Source organism: Capsicum annuum, chromosome 3, assembly GCF_002878395.1.
Source record: "Capsicum annuum cultivar UCD-10X-F1 chromosome 3, UCD10Xv1.1, whole genome shotgun sequence".
Taxonomy (NCBI): Eukaryota; Viridiplantae; Streptophyta; class Magnoliopsida; order Solanales; family Solanaceae; genus Capsicum; species Capsicum annuum.
The window spans coordinates 265,486,788-265,503,399 of NC_061113.1; the positions used below are offsets into that span (position 1 = coordinate 265,486,788).

At 33.3% G+C, this 16,612-nt stretch overlaps 2 protein-coding genes across 8 annotated transcripts in view; both read left to right on the forward strand.

Annotated features, from left to right (window-relative positions):
• LOC107862145 overlaps positions 1–14,401 on the forward strand; it is a gene marked incomplete at its 5' end in the record, with an annotated part of 30,099 nt that extends 15,698 nt beyond the window's left edge. Inside the window, 1 exon segment of the mRNA XM_047408804.1 lies at positions 13,340–14,401.
• Positions 3,617–16,489, forward strand: LOC107861899. Of its 7 annotated transcripts, none has more exons than XM_016707279.2 (5): positions 3,649–4,053; positions 5,549–5,639; positions 11,478–11,578; positions 13,273–13,339; positions 16,172–16,489. In XM_016707279.2, exons 1-3 carry the CDS (start codon positions 3,830–3,832, stop codon positions 11,574–11,576), a joined length of 414 nt encoding a protein of 137 aa, XP_016562765.2. In that variant the 5' UTR covers positions 3,649–3,829; the 3' UTR covers positions 11,577–11,578; positions 13,273–13,339; positions 16,172–16,489. The 7 variants fall into 7 exon arrangements, with proteins under 7 accessions (XP_047266041.1, XP_047266043.1, XP_016562765.2 ...); XM_016707280.2 differs by lacking the exon at positions 16,172–16,489 and adding an exon at positions 14,166–14,441; XM_047410083.1 differs by having other exon boundaries at positions 3,702–4,053; positions 11,478–11,666.
• Positions 16,490–16,612: the final 123 nt, after the last annotated feature.

The window sequence follows — 16,612 nt, forward strand, 5'->3', positions numbered from 1 at the left end:
TTGAGTTGAGTACATAAGCATATTATGTGAATATTTAACAGGGTGGTATTGTTTTATCTCTTTTTTTGGATAATCCTACTAAACAATTAAAACAAATTTCAAATTACCTTTCTCGGTGTTGAATCTCCTTCATACATACAACAATTTCTTACCAAGTTAAAGTTTGCGAAGAATAAATTGAAAGATGTGGATGCTCTTAATTCCAAAGGCATTAGAAGATATGAGATTTCCTCAATTAGGATAGTTATAAAAAAGTTGCTACACGCTTTTCAGTTATATGACATTGGCTTCGCTCCTACCTATTGAGCGTTAAAAAATCACATATGGATGTATTTGTGATCTTCTTTAGTTACAGTCATATCAGAATATAAATTCACTTAAACCGAAGAATCATTTTAATTTATAGAACTTTCGGGTAAGATTTTCTTTTTTTCTTGGATAGGATGTACTATCAGTTGTATACCATTCCTCTCTCTTCAGTAGTGCAATGTGATTTATTCATGCTTTCTAGTAGTATGGACGATAGGAAACATTTCTAACAGCCTTGCTTGACTCGGTATCCGGTTTGGTACCATTCCATTGTTTCTAAAGAATGTGTAATTCTCGATGGATTATTTGTGTAGATTGCTGTAAGAGGGTTGACATTGAAACTTTTGAGAAGGTGCCCATCGAATTGGGATAACTTGAAGCTCCATCTGCAAAACAAGTAAGCTCTATGTAAAAGTCTTGCATTCATGCTTTATATGATATGCATTTGGTTAATTATTTTGAAAAATACTTCTTTACATGAATGTATAATTGAAATTGGTAAATGGACCGCTTGTTATCTCAAATTATATGTTAATGCACCTCTTTTCCTTCCTTTATTTACCTCTGCACTGATACAAATTGCTCATAATAGATTAAAAATGATATAAACTTTAATATTTTAATAAATGATCTTACCTAATGTCTTTTATCTATTTATTTGAAATTTAGTAGATGCACAATTTTAAATCCATTTAAATATTTTTTGAAGTCAAAGTTAAGAAGGGGAAAGGTACTCTACTATGACTGCAATAGTTAAGTGTGAATATCTTTGTACTTTGTTGTTGCATCTGTGCCTTTCATCTCAACTAGTAGATGGCCATTGCATGACAATTTATATATATTAGTTATGAGTTGTGACATATGCTGTTGTCTAACTTTGCATGCTCTCTTCTTTTTTTCAGTTAATACCCCAGATGCAGCTTGTACTGCATTTACGACTGCTTGAATTCACATTTTTACCCTCTTGTAAACCCACCTCCTGTATTACACCACGCAACATGAACAATTTCACAGCTTTAGTCTTTCTAACAAGCTTTACCTATGTAATAGTATATACTTTGTTCCATATAATATGAAGTATAACATCGTCTTACGTTATTTTTAAACTTGATGTTACTGTTTTCTTTAATATTGTAAAACTGTCCACGAGCCATCTTGTATTTGTATCTAAGGGAGGATACAAAGTTTTGGTTGTCCTTACAAAATTTTTGATCCTTTGATGTTGCTTCATGCGATACTCAATTTTTTTTAAAAAAAAATTAAGTTTATTTCTACATGGATTCTTATATTGGTGTATCTCGAGTCTTTGTACTCCATTCCATTTAAAGTGTTTGAATTTGTTAAGAAACAAAAAAAAAAAAAGATTACTTTTGAATTTTGTGATTTTAAATTAAAGATGTACTTTCTCTTTTTTATATTAGTTGTCTACTTTTCTCTTCACATGTCCTTAATGAATCATAAATTAAAAGAATAATTTTACTAATTAATTCTCTTTTGGTAATGTAAATTGACAAATAATTTGGGGTTGTTTTTGGCAACGCGAACAGTTAATAATGGACGGATAGAGCATGTAGGTTTAAATTTAAATTTGTGGTCAAACTCGTCATGTAGAATGTTTTAAGAATTTACTTAATATAGAAAGAAACTCTTTTTGAGACAGATCGAAAGAAAAAAAATATACATTTGGGATAAACTTACTTAATATAGAAAGAGACTCTTTTTGAGACAAATCAAAAGAAAAAAAAACATACATTGGGATGGGGTAGCACATTTTTATGAATTTTCTTAGCGCCTTACTTTCTTCGATTTATATCATATTTAATTTTAGACTTTTATACTTGATGTATACAAATATGTTTTATATAATCATGACGGTATTAGTAGTTATTTTTAAAAATTAAATTTAAGATGTGTGGACCTTTACATAATCAAAAAGTCATATTTAATTGGTACTATTAAATTAAGACAACATAGTGAAAATCGTCTAAAATAATTTCTTAAGAATTATTTCATTAAAAATATCACAACTATAAATAAGAGAGAATTAGATTACCATTTATATCTTTTGTCATTATAAAATTTTGGCAAAAATTTCTTATTAGTAAAAGTTTATCAACAATTCATTCAACGTGCCATTAGATTTTAATTATGTATTAAAAGAACATAATGCATACTAAATTTTTTTAATTAAAATATTATTATTATTATAACTAAAATTTGGGCTCGAACTTAACTCAGATCATGAATAACTAGTCTGTTAATATAGCAATGCACCAATCATCCATACAACAAACTCCTCGTCATCCTATAGTTTCATGGCACATTGTTTCAAGATCACGAGGGAAACGAGCTGAATATTGCATATGCATTAGTTAAAAAGTTGTATTAATTAAGTTGAGCGTAAGAAATGACCAAGTTTAGTTTGTGATTACTAAGCAGACACAATGTGCTATCCACTGTTGATTATATTCTACCTAGCTACGAATGATTGTTGTAGCGTACATGATAGAAACTCATGCTTTGAACGTGTATATGTCTCGTGAGTCAAACCAATATCTTTAATATCGTCCTAGTTTAGGTCTGCAGTAGGAATATATGTAAATACAAAATCAAGTTTCCAAAATTGCTAGCAGGATGAAAAGTATTTCTTCTTGAGTTTGCAACTTTGCATCTAATTAGCTGCTTAGGCAACAATTTACATGTAGTTTCAACGTCTTCATCCATATAAACTTGTGTTCCTTTTAAATTCAAAGTATCAGAAAAAGTATGTTATCTTTATATATAAATAGTATAATTTTTTTATTTTTAATTGATATTTATTCTACTGTCATGCTTCTGTCTATTCTAAGAAAAAAATTTTATATTAAAATATAAAAAGAGCTGAACTTTCAATACAAGACAAAAGTAATTTTGAGAAAATATTTTTTTAAAAAATAAGTTGTCTTTTAATAATGTCAAAGGATAATATATTTCACCAAAGGAGAGCGAGATGATTTTTTTGTCATCCATAAGAAAGATTTTCGCATTAAAAACATTATAAAATAATTTTTCAAAAATACTTGTCATCTATCTAACATACTTCCTCCGTCTCAAATTAAAATGACACGTTGATTAAGAAAAATAATTAATAACATGGTTAGTTTGTTATAATACTCCTATTAAATGATGTTTATATTTTAATTTAAACAAAAAGTAATTAATATAAAAGGTAGAACATGAAAAAAAAATTGTCAAAAAAAAATAGATAAATTAAAAGATTTGGAATGAATAATTTAAAATAGAGGAAGTATAATATAGTACAACTTATCAAGTGAAAGCACCGTCAATCCTCCTTAATTTAAAGAAAGAAACTAGATAGGGTTACTAAAGAAAGAAACTATATAAAAAATATTAAAAGGTACTATAAAAGGGTGTGGTCCGTTAACCTTTGTCACTTCGGCGCTCAACATACCAGTGGCTTGGAAGTTACACTTCCTCAGTATCTCTGTGCAATGAGCTGCTGCTGCATCGCCGGTTCCTCATGTCTGATCACCCCAAAATTCATCACAAACGCCGCCGCTCGCAGCTTTTGGCCTATGGACAACATCTCCTCTATGGGCTTACATCGCAACAACACCTCTTCGCCGGTCGCTTCTTACTGCCGGCGGTGGTACAACCCGGAACGTCGCGGATCGATCAGTCCAGGACCGGAAATCATTCGCCATTGGGTGGAAGCGGATGCTCTTCCCTGTGGACAACATCAAGGTAAGTTCCTTAATTTGTTCGGAAAAACACACCTGAATATGTCGATCTTTTGATTTTTGTGCGAGTTTTCTACCTCGACTATTGCCGTCTATTTATTAATCACGACTCAATTATTAATTATTTGAGTTTCATACCTGAACTTTCGGGTAGAAAAAGTGAACAATTAATGGTGTGTGTTCTGATAAATAGTTGGTGACAGTTAAGTAGGAAACTTAAAGAGATACTTTAGGTGTGTTTTTGACCATTAACTCTCCTTTTTTTGGGGTAATGTTGAAGTTTGAATTAGTGTGTGAGATATTGGTGCAGCGGAAAGGTTTACGGTTGTATCGTATAATATATTGGGAGATAGAGATGTTTCCAATCACGGAGATCTATGTAGAAATGTTTCCCCAAATTACTTAGATTGGGACCACCGTAGAAGAGTTATTTGTGAAGAACTCCTAGGATAGAATCCTGATATAATTTGCCTACAAGTAATTAACAGTTGCCCTTTTGGTTATCAGTACCTTTATATATATGACTATGCTTTGGAGATGAAGCTAATTGAAGAATTTAATTAAGGTTATATGAATAGGAAGTGAACAAGTACTATGATCTACTAATCATTTTGGAGACAGCTGGATATCTCGGTGCCTATAAGGTCTATAATCGCCACGGCGGCCTCCCATGAGTTGAAATAAAAGGAAAACTGCAGTAGTATCATTCATTATACTTCTTGCTCTTAGAAAAATATTCAAATGCGTTTCTTTTACCATGTAGAGGCGCACTTTCGGCTTTGTTAATGGTTGTGCTATGTCTTGGAAGGCTGATAAATAAGAGCAAGAAGTAAAGGTTGTACCTTCTAGTTAGTAGCTTGATGCTTGTTTGGATTGAACTGAGTACTTGCTCATGCCAGGTTTCAGTTGTTAGAGGGTGAAAGCATTGAATTTAGGAAGTATGGTCTTCGCGATAATGTCGCTCAACTCTCTGTTTTTGAGGTAGTAGTTGTGAATTGCAAACTTCTTTTCTTATGTTCTGCAATCTCATCTAGACTAATGGGATCAGTGAGTGATGAAAGAATGCTCGAAATTTGTATAATTCGCTGGGTGCGTACAAATATGTAAAAGGAGATATAGGGCTAAAATAGATAGTCAAACTGACGGACAACCTAAATATGAGCACTTAACTGGTACACAGTGATTAATCTAAGCTCATCGAGCTTCAGTTTCTTCTGAATATGCGTATGTGATGGCCAATGGCTTAACGGACCTCTTATCCAACACTTCCTTTTTGTATAAATATGCAGATCACTTCTAGTAGGTCCAGCTCTGTACCAATAAAAATATCGAGCATTTGATTTAGCTGATATCAGAAAGCATGTCTCTATTTATTCTGAATTGGATGTTTCTCCTGATTTCCAGGGTTATTTGTCTAGACAATCACATTTTTTTTTAATCTTCATTCTTATTTAGTCACATCTCTTTCAATTTTGTATCTCTAAATTTGTCTGATACAGACAAATGCGTGAAGCCCAGACAAGGAGGCTCGTAGTTGGGACCATTCATGTGCTATATAATCCAGGCCACGGAGATGTTAAGCTCGGTCAAGTTAGATCCCGTATTCTTAGTTTAACTCTATTTTTTGTATCATAAAATTTGATAGGCAACTGCTTTACATGTTAATTTACCTTGACAAGGTTTAATAGTTAGACAAAAAACATTAGTACTTCTTAGAGATGGAAATCTCCTATTTTTTGTTTTAAGCCTAAACTGCGTGTTCCCAATGCATGGTGTAATAATGCAAATGCATTTTTCCCTTGATTGTTATAATTTAAAGATTTATGCGATCTTTAAATATTTATTACCTACATTGCTAATTTGGTAATTGAGGTTACACAAAATTGGGGCCGGAGCATCCAAGGGTGTGACCTAGTGGTTCAACTAAGTGCGTTAAGCACCATGAGGTCTCAGGTTTAATTCCCAACCGTGATAAACACTAGGGATTTTTTCCCATCTATCCTAGCCTTGGTGGACAAAGTTACTATTACCAGTTGTTGGGAAAGTGGAAGATATTCTGTGTATTTAGTTGAGGTGCGCGCAAGTTGGACGGTTAAAAAAAAAAGAAATTGGAGCCGGCAAAGGAATAAGTCGAATCTGGAAAGCAATTCTCTAAGACTAATGTAGTTGAGTGAAATTTATTTTGTATCATAAAAGAAAGGAAAACATTTGTGTATGTGATCCCGGTGAAAAGAAATAAGGTACTCTATCCCATTACATATGTGGATCATGTTGAAAAATCGGGCTCAATGTCTCTTTGAATCCTGAATGTCACAATAAAGTCAATAGATATTAGATAAACTCATATTACAGAGATTTCACTATGTTATAGAGAGCTAGCCTTGATGTAAAATGTAAATGCACCAACCTTTCTGGAGATGGAAACATAAAAGAACACTAATGAGTGCACGAGAATTTACTTTGATTCGTTGTTTTCACAATTTTCATTAGTTCAATAAAAGATCTCAACTAATTTATCAATCTAGAGAACGCTAATGCATCATTAAAGATGAAACAAACGAAAAAACTGACTTAATAGCATGAGAACTCTATAACCTTTTATTTTTATGGTCTAGAATCTTTGATAAATAAATAACTGAAGACCAACAACAATCGAATTAATAACAAAGACAATAATTGACATATTGGAAGATTCAATAGTTGGTTAAGTCTTCTCCAAACATGGCTTCAAGTTCAAGAATATCTAGTACCACCTCCGTGATAATTTTGAGTTCAAAAACTCTCCCTCTCTTTTGGCTCAGGGCATCGTTTAAATCAACCTTGAAGTGCTAGACCTTAACAACACTTTTTGTTTCTTTTTATAACTTTCTCTATCCGCTTCTTGATTGCCAACATTTGCTCAACCATGTGTCTATTTGGCGGTATTGCCGATCCTGGGTTCTTGATCTTATACATAAGTATTCGTTGTTTTTTCTCTCTTATCAAATATTGTGCTTCTTTTTAGAGCTCTTCTAATGCCTCAAAGATATTTGATTTGCCCTCGGCATGATCACGTTGACGATCCTCTATTTGTGGAAAAATTTGACAATTATTTCTTCAATATTTGTGGAAGTATAGGAACATAGTTTTCCACTTAGTGTAAACATCATACATAACTCCAACATTTGCTCTATTCCGAGTTGAAAGTTTTTCTGCATCCTTGAACTGTGTTTTCTTTTAACTCGGGCTGGAGTAAATATTGGAGTTATAATGTTTACATCAAGTGGAAAAACATGTTCCTATGGTTCCAAAAAATATTGAAGAAATAATTAACAACTTTTTCAAAACGAAACTAGAGGATTGCCAACGCGATCAAGCTGAGGACAAATCAAATGCATTAGAAGATCTCCAAAAAGAAGCACAACCATTGGTAGAGAGAGATGAACAACGAATAGTGATGTATAAGATTATGCACCTAGGCTTAGAAATACCATCAGATAAACACCTGGTTGAGCAGATGCTGGTAATCAAGTTGCAGACAGAGAAAGTTAAAAAAGAAACAAAAATTGTTATGCTGGCTGAGCTATGCAAGTTTGATTTAAATGTTGCCCGGAGCCAGAAGAAGACTAGAGTTCTTGGCCTCATAATTATCATGAAAATGGTAATTTGAATTCTTGAAAGAAAGGAACACATTTGTGTATGTGCTCCCGATGAAAAGAAATAAGGTACTCTGTCCCATTACATACGGGGATGGGCATTTTTTCATGGATCTTGTTGAAAATCGGGCTCATTGTCTCTTGGAATCCCGAATATCCCAATAAAGTCAATAGATATTAGATAAACTCATATTATGGAGATTTCACTATCTCATAGAGAGCTAGCCTTGATGTACAATGTAAATGCACCAACCTCTCTGGAGATGGAAACATAAATGAACACTAATGAGTGCACGAGGATTTTCTTTGATTCGTCGTTTTCACAATTTTCATTAGTTCAATAAAAGATCTCAATTAATTTATCAATCTAGAGAACGCTAATGCATCATTATAGATGGAAAAAACTAACTACGCTAATGCATTATTAAAGATGGAAAAAACTGCATTATTAAAGATGGAAAAAACTAACTTAATAGCACGAGAACTCTATAGCCTTTTATTTTTATGGTCTAAAATCTTTGATAAATAAATAACTGAAGACCAATAATAATCGAATTAATAACAAAGACAATAATTGACATATTGGAAGATTCAATAGTTGGTTAAGTCTTCTCCAAACATAGCTTCAAGTTCAAGAATATCCACTACCACCTCCATGATAATTATGAGTTCAAAAATTCTCCCTATCTTCTGGCTCAGGGCATAGTTTAAATCAACCTTGAGGTGCTCGACCATAACAATGCTTTTTGTTTCTTCTTATAACTTTCTCTATACGCTTCTTGATTGCCAACATCTGCTCAACCATGTGTCTATTTGGAGGTATTGCCGATCCTGAGTTATTGATTTTATACATAAGTATTCGTTGTGTTTTTTCTCTCTATCAAATATTGTGCTTCTTTTTAGAGTTTTTCTAATGCCTCAAAGATATTTGATTTGCCCTTGGCATGATCGCGTTGATGATCCTCTATTTGTGGAAAAATTTGACAATTATTTCTTCAATATTTGTGAAGCATAGGAACATGGTTTTCCACTTGGTGTAAACATCATACATAACTCCAACATTTGCTCTAGTCCAAGTTGAAAGTTTTTCTGCATCCTTGAACTGTGTTTTCTTTCAACTAGAGCTGGAGCAAATATTGGAGTTATAATGTTTACACCAAGTGGAAAATCATGTTTCTATGATTCCAAAAAATATTAAAGAAACAATTAACAACTTTTTCAAAACGAAACTAGAGGATCGTCAACGCGATCGCTCTGAAGGCAAATCAAATGCATTAGAAGATCTCCAAAAAGAAGCGCAACCATTGGTAGAGAGAGATGAACAACGAATAGTGATGTATAAGATTATGCACCTAGGCTTAGAAATACCGTCAGATAAACACCTGATTGAGCAGATGCAGGCAATCAAGTTGAAGACAGAGAAAGTTAAAAAAGAAACAAAAAGTGTTATGTTGGTTAAGTTATGCATGTTTGATTTAAATGTTGTCCGGAGCCAGAAGAGGACGAGAGTTCTTGGCCTGATAATTATCATGGAAATGGTAATTTGAGTTCTTGAAAGAAAGGAACACATTTGTGTATGTGCTTCCGATGAAAAGAAATAAGGTACTCTATCCCATTACATACGTGGATGGGGATTTTTTCGTGGATCTTGTTGAAAAATCGGGCTTAATGTCTCTTTGAATCCTGAATATCCCAATAAAGTCAATAGATATTAGATAAACTCATATATGGAGATTTTACTATCTCATAAGAGCTAGCCTTGATGTAAAATGTAAATGCACCAACCTTTTCGGGATGGAAACATAAAAGAACACTAATGAGTGCACGAGGATTTTCTTTAATTCGTCGTTTTCACAATTTTCATTAGTTCAATAAAAGATCTCAATTAATTTATCAATCTACAAAACGCTAATGCATCATTAAAGATGGAAAAAACTGACTTAATAGCACGAGAACTCTATAACCTTTTATTTTTATGGTCTAAAATCTTTGATAAATAAATAACTGAAGACCAACAACAATCAAATTAATAACAAAGACAATAATTGACATATTGGAAGATTCAATAGTTGGTTGAGTCTTCTCCAAACATAGCTTCAAGTTCAAGAATATCTATTACCACCTCCATGATAATTATGAGTTCAAAAACTCTCCTTCTCTTCTGGCTCAGGGCATAGTTTAAATCAACCTTGAGGTGCTTGACCTTAACAACTTTTTTTTTTCTTTTTATAACTTTCTCTATCCACTTCTTGATTGCCAACATTTGCTCAATCATGTGTCTATTTGGCGGTATTGTTGATCCTGGGTTATTGATTTTATACAGAAGTAATCGTTGTTTTTTTTCTCTCTTATCAAATATTGTGCTTCTTTTTAGAGTTCTTCTAATGCCTCAAAAATATTTGATTTGCCCTCGGTATGACCGCGTTGACGATCCTCTATTTGTAGAAAAATTTGTCAATTATTTCTTCAATATTTGTGGAAGTATAGGAACATGGTTTTCCACTTGGTGTAAACATCATACATAACTCGGACATTTGCTCTGGTTCAAGTTGAAAGTTTCTCTGCATCCTTGAACTGTGTTTTCTTTCAACTCAGGCTAGAGCAAATATTGGAGTTATAATGTTTACACCAAGTGGGAAACCATGTTTCTATGGTTCCAAAAAATATTGAAGAAATAATTAACAACTTTTTCAAAACGAAACTAGAGGATCGCCAACGTGATCACGCTGAGGGCAAATCAAATGCATTAGAAGATCTCCAAAAAGAAGCACAACCATTGGTAGAGAGAGATGAACAATGAATAGTGATGTATAAGATTATGCACCTAGGCTTAGAAATACCTTCAGATAAACACCTGGTTGAGCAGATGCTGGCAATCAAGTTGCAGACTGAGAAAGTTAAAAAAGAAACAGAAAGTGTTATGCTTGAGCTATGCAAGTTTGATTTAAATGTTGCCCGGAGCCAGAAGAGGACGAGAGTTCTTGGCCTCATAATTATCAAGAAAATGTTAATTTGATTTCTTGAAAGAAAGGAACACATTTGTTTATGTGCTCCTGATGAAAAGAAATAAGGTACTCTATCCCATTACATACGTGGATGGGGATTTTTTCGTGGATCTTGTTGAAAAATCGGGCTCAATGTCTCTTGGAATCCTGAATATCCCAATAAAGTCAATAGATATTAGATAAACTCATATTATGGAGATTTCACTATCTCATAGAGGGCTAGCCTTGATGTAAAATGTAAATGCACCAACCTACCCGGAGATGGAAACATAAAAGAACACTAATGAGCGCACGAGGATTTTCTTTGATTCGTCGTTTTCACAATTTTCTTTAGTTCAATAAAAGATCTCAATTAATTTATCAATCTATAGAACGCTAATGCATCATTAAAGATGGAAAAGATCTCAATTAATTTATCAATCTATAGAACGCTAATGCATCATTAAAGATGGAAAAAACTGACTCAATAGCACGAGAACTCTATAACCTTTTATTTGTATGGTCTAAAATCTTTGATAAATAAATAACTGAAGACCAACAACAATCGAATTAATAACAATGGCAATAATTGACTTATTGAAAGGTTTGGGATGTATTCATCTATCGAGAACCTCAGGTTCCCCAAATCTTGTCACAACATCTACTCTTTATGCTGAATCATTAAAGTTTTATTTGGTAAACCGGATAAGAGCGCTCCTTGATCTTCCTATATTTGATATATTCCCTGAGATGCTTTGTGTGTTTACTTCTTCTGTAAGCTAATTTTGATCTGAATTTGTGGGCTGCAGAAATTGTGTAGTGATCATTTGGCTTTGGTCTCTGAGTTTGAGTTCCTGGAAGTTGTTGGAGATAAGAAAGAAGCAACTGAAGACCGTACTATCATTTAAAGGTGACATTATTTCTACTAATTAATAAGTGAAAGTGATAGTACGGCCAAGTGTACTCCAGGAATATTGCATTTCTTATGGACATTTATGGTATTTCAACTTACAACTTTTGATTTTCGAAACCTGTTTGTGCAACTGGCTTCCACCTTGTTTCCTATCACCATTTTTGTGTGAAAGATTTATAGCAATGATGATAATCGGTGGCTGGTGTTTCAATTCTTCTCTCTTTTATATTGAGTTGTTATTCTTCTTTATACTATAATTTTTTTCTAAATTTTCGTCTTATAATTCACAGGCTCCATGTTGAATAGTGCAAATCCGTAACCCGTAGTGTAGGTGATACGATTACGATAATTCCCTCTGAGTAACTAGCTGGGTTTTCATTCACTTTCCTTCTTTCAAATCAGATTCCCCCAATTTGGCTTCAGTTTCTATTTGGCATATGGTTTATTTATGAGTTCTGCAAAGTTTTACCCTTTCTTTTTTTAGTTGTTGCACTGCTTTTATTTAGTTTTTCATATTTTGTCGGATAGTTTCTAGATGAATTTTGTACATGCACAGCACATGATCATGTGCTTTGTTCGTTGTGTATGTTTGATTTTGAAAATAGATACATAGATAACACATGCATATTTCGGATATACAATAGTTTTTGATTTCCTGTAGGTAAGACGGTATTTTAAGGTAAATGGGTTCTTCAAAGGTGTGAGAGGCTAGCGTTGGATGGTTTTAGACGGGGTAGGGGTAGACCGAAGAAGTACTGGGGTGAGGTGATTAGGCGGGACATGGAACAGTTACAGCTCACCGAGGACATGACCCTAGATAGGAAGGTCTGGAAGATGCGAATTACGGCAGAGGATTAGGGCCAGTTCGGGTCGCTAGTGTAGGGAATTAATTGGTGGGGGTGTATTCCTGTTATGATTCCGTATTCATTGTCCGTGTCCCGTGTTCCATGTTTATTACGAATATGTGTGCTTTCCTCTGCTTTATATTCCTGCATTCCTGCTTTACTCTGTTTTATATTCCTTATGGGTGCCTTATCTATGTTACGTCATCTGCTTCTGTGCTGTACTATGTGTTTGTGTGATATCTCGTGACTTGAGCCGGGGGTCTTTCGGAAACAGCCTTTCTACTTCATCAGAGGTAGAGGTATGGACTGCGTACATCTTACCCCCCCCAGACCCCACTAAGTGGGAATACACTGGGTTTGTTGTTGTTGTTGTTGTTGGGTTCTTCAAAGGTGCCTATTGATGGTGAAATAAGTACTCCTCAAAAATTGAAATTACTGCCTTGGAAACAGCCCCTTGCATAAATATAAGGTGAGACTGCGTACGATAGATCCTTTTGGTCGAACCCTTCCCTGACCCTGCGCATAGTGGGAGCTTAGTGCTTGCGGCTGCTTTTTTTTTTCAAAAATTGAAAATAACGAATCATAATTCTCTGTTTTCTATGGTATACATGTATTCATGCTTGCATATGACTAGACGAGCAAGAAGGGGCATGCCCTAAGAAGCAACAATTTACATGCAGCTGATGTACCCTTTCTTTCCAATATATTTAATTTACAATTACATCTATTGGTGCTCTTAAAGGATATCTGTGAAAAGAAAAAGTTTAATATTTCGTGGAAATCTATTCTTTATTTATCAATTGTCTTTTAGGTTTTTAAATTACTGCTTTTTCGATTAAATTTCAGGTTGAGGTTTCTAATGCTATTTCTGTTCTGAAAGCATATATTAGTGATGCTACCTTATCCCCAGAAGGTATCTTTAGCTGCTTCTCCTTGATGTGTTTCCTTAAATTTCAAAGAACTTTCTTTTACTGCTACTAATCCTCTTGGAGATACATCTGTCCATGATTTCCATCTTTCTGAAATAATTTTATGATGTTAGAAGAGAGGGCACATGACAAACTTTGTTCATACTAGTCTTGATTTTATATACCTTTTATGTTCTTCCAAATTTCACTTGTGTTAATTTAACTATTTTTATGAGGAGGAATCATATTTGATTAAATGACCTGATTGTTATTGTCATCATCACCTTATAATACACCATAACTTTGATAAGTTTATAGGCTCAACTATCCAAGTAAAAGAAGTAGATATTAAAAGAAGATGAAGGGAAAAAAACTACATATAATTTGAAGCTTAAAGGGTACCCATAGGATAAAGAATTACCAAAAATTGTTAGTTAGATAAGGGTAAATTTTAAAATCCACAATTGGTTAATAGTAGCAGTGCAGGAGCCGTAATATGTAATATGTAATTTGATGAGTTCCTGAAACAAGATGTTAGCAATCCCTTGCAGATTCTGATTTGTGGCCCATCTTACCCTTATTGTTAGTTGTAGCATGACTTTTATTCTTTATAAAGTAACAGTCAAAACTATGAGTGGGAGTTCTCACATGTAATTATATATATGAAGTTCTTGGTTTTATCAGAAAATTGAGAAAGCCTTGCACACGATTGCTTCAAAGAAAAAAGGAAGGAAAGAGGAAATCTCACTCTTATTGTGTGTTTAGTTAAAGTCTTGTGAGTTCTCCTGTGGTTTGTTGTACCTTTTCATTTGGTTCTTTTCTTCCTGCAAGTGGAAAAGCTGCACTGTTTTTTGAGCATTCTGCTACAACTTGAGGTGCTCTGAGGCTATCTCGAAGTTCGTTCATTCTTGCACTTCTATACAGTCTCTCTGGGTGGTTCTGTGCTTTTGTTGAGCAGTTTTTGTTCCCCTTGTTTTCTTTTTGTAACGATATAAAAATGCGATTTTCTATGATGTTTAATTTGCTACTACTTGAGGATTTCTTAGTAAAAACCTGTATTCTATTCATTCTTGCATTTTAATTCGAGTTATAAGTTTCAGCGCTGCAGTCCAAACTCTTGGGACACTGCCTTTTCCTTTTTCCTTTGGTTTTATTTTATTAAAGTTTTTGTTCCTGCATCTCTTAAAAAAAGGAAGGAAAGAAGAAATCTTACTTGGCCTTAAATGATCAACTATAAAAAGGGTAAGTGAGTAATAGAAAAATGAATTTGAAAGAATAGGAAATATAGTGGTGAAAAATACTATCGTGATTATTTTGTATGGAAGAATGCAATAATATGGACAAGAACTTTCCATAAGGTAATACACTAGCTAGTGGAGATGCTCTTAATAACAAATTGAAGCTAAATTTATAGTGAGTTGAGTTGAGTACATAAGCATATTATGTGAATATTTAACAGGGTGGTATTGTTTTATCTCTTTTTTGGATAATTCTACTAAACAATTAAAACAAATTTCAAATTACCTTTCTCAGTGTTGAATCTCCTTCATACATAAAACAATTTCTAACCGAGTTAAACTTTGCAAAGAATAAATTGAAAGATGAGTATGCTCTTAATTCCAAAGGCATTAGAAGATATGAGCTTTCCTCAATTAGGATAGTTGTGAAAAAGTTGCTAGACACTTTTCAGATATATGACATTGGCTTCCCTTCTACCTTTATTGAGTGTTAAAAAAACACATGTGGATGTATTTGTGATCTTATTTTGTTACAGTCTTATCAGAATATAAATTCACTTAAACCAAAGAATCATCTTAATTTATTGAACTTTCGGGTAAGATTTTCCTTTTTTCTCGGATAAGATGTACTAACAGTTGTATACCATTCCTCTCTCTTCAGTAATGCAATGTGATTTATTCATGCTTTCAAGTAGTATGGATGATATAGCCCTTGCTTCACTCGGTATCCAGTTTGATAGCATTCCATAGTTTCTAAAAAATGTGTAATTCTCGATGGATTATTTGTGTAGGTTGCTGTAAGCAATGTGATTTATTCAATGCTTTCAAGTTGTATGGACGATAGGAAACATTTCTAATAGCCTTGCTGCACTTGGTATCCAGTTTGGTAGCATTCCATAGTTTCTAAAAAATGTGTAATTCTCGATGGATTATTTGTGTAGTGGGATGACATTGAAACTTTTGAGAAGGTGACCGTGGAAGTGGGATAACTTGAAGCTGCATCCGCGAAACAAGCAAGCTCTTTGTAAAAGTCTTGCATTCATGCTTTATATGATATGCATGTGCTTAATTATTCTGAAAAATACTTCTTTACATGAATGTGCATGCGCGCTATTTTGATGAAGGTAATAGAAATTGCTAAATAGACTGCTTATGATCACAAATTATATGCTAATGCAACTCTTTTCCTTCCTTTATTTACCTCTCTCCTGATACAAATTGCTCATAATAGATTAAAAATGATATAAACTTTAATATTTTAATAATGATCTTTCCTAATGTCTGTTATCCATTTACTTGAAATTTAATAGATGCATAATATTGCATCCATTTACATATTTTTTGAAGTTAAGGGAAAAGGTGTTCTACTATGGCTGTAATAGTTAAAATTGAATATCTTTGTACTTTGTTGTTGCATCTGTGCCTTTCATCTCAAAGTACTATATGACCATTGCATGACAATTTAAATGTATTAGTTGTGAGTTGCATCTGTGGCTTTCATCTCAAGTACTATTATCATTGCATGACTCTTTAAATGTGTTAGTTGTGAGTTGTGATATATACTGTTATCTAACTTTGCATGCTCTCTTCTTTTTTCAGTTATTATCCAGATGCAACTTGTGCTGTCCTTTACGGCTGCTTGACTGCACATTTTTACCCTCTTGTAAAACCACCTCTTGTATTACAACACACAACATGAACAATTTCATAGCTTTGATCTTTCCAATAAAGCTCTACCAATGTAATAGCATAAACTTTTTTTTTTTTTTTTGGTTAAGTAATAGCATAAACTTTGTTCCACATGGTATGAAGCATTACATTGTATTATGTTACTAGTTAACTTGGTGCTACTGCTTTTTTTTAACATTGTAAAACTATCCGTGCTCATGTACTAATGTTGCTCCATGTGGCACTCAATTTTTCTTTTTTTAAGTTTATTTCTATATGGGTCTTTATGTGTATCTTTAGTTTTTGAGATTTTACATCTAAGTGTGTTTTAATTTATTAAGAAACAAAAAAAAGACTTGAGAGGGAAAAAAA

Coding starts and splice junctions, on each gene's coding strand:
- LOC107861899 (XM_047410085.1), top strand. CDS start 3,830: ATGTCTGATCACCCCAAAATTCATCACAAACGCCGCCGCTCGCAGCTT. Junction 4,054..5,548: donor TCCCTGTGGACAACATCAAG/GTAAGTTCCTTA, acceptor TGTCTGATACAG/ACAAATGCGTGAAGCCCAGA. Junction 5,640..11,477: donor GAGATGTTAAGCTCGGTCAA/GTTAGATCCCGT, acceptor TGTGGGCTGCAG/AAATTGTGTAGTGATCATTT.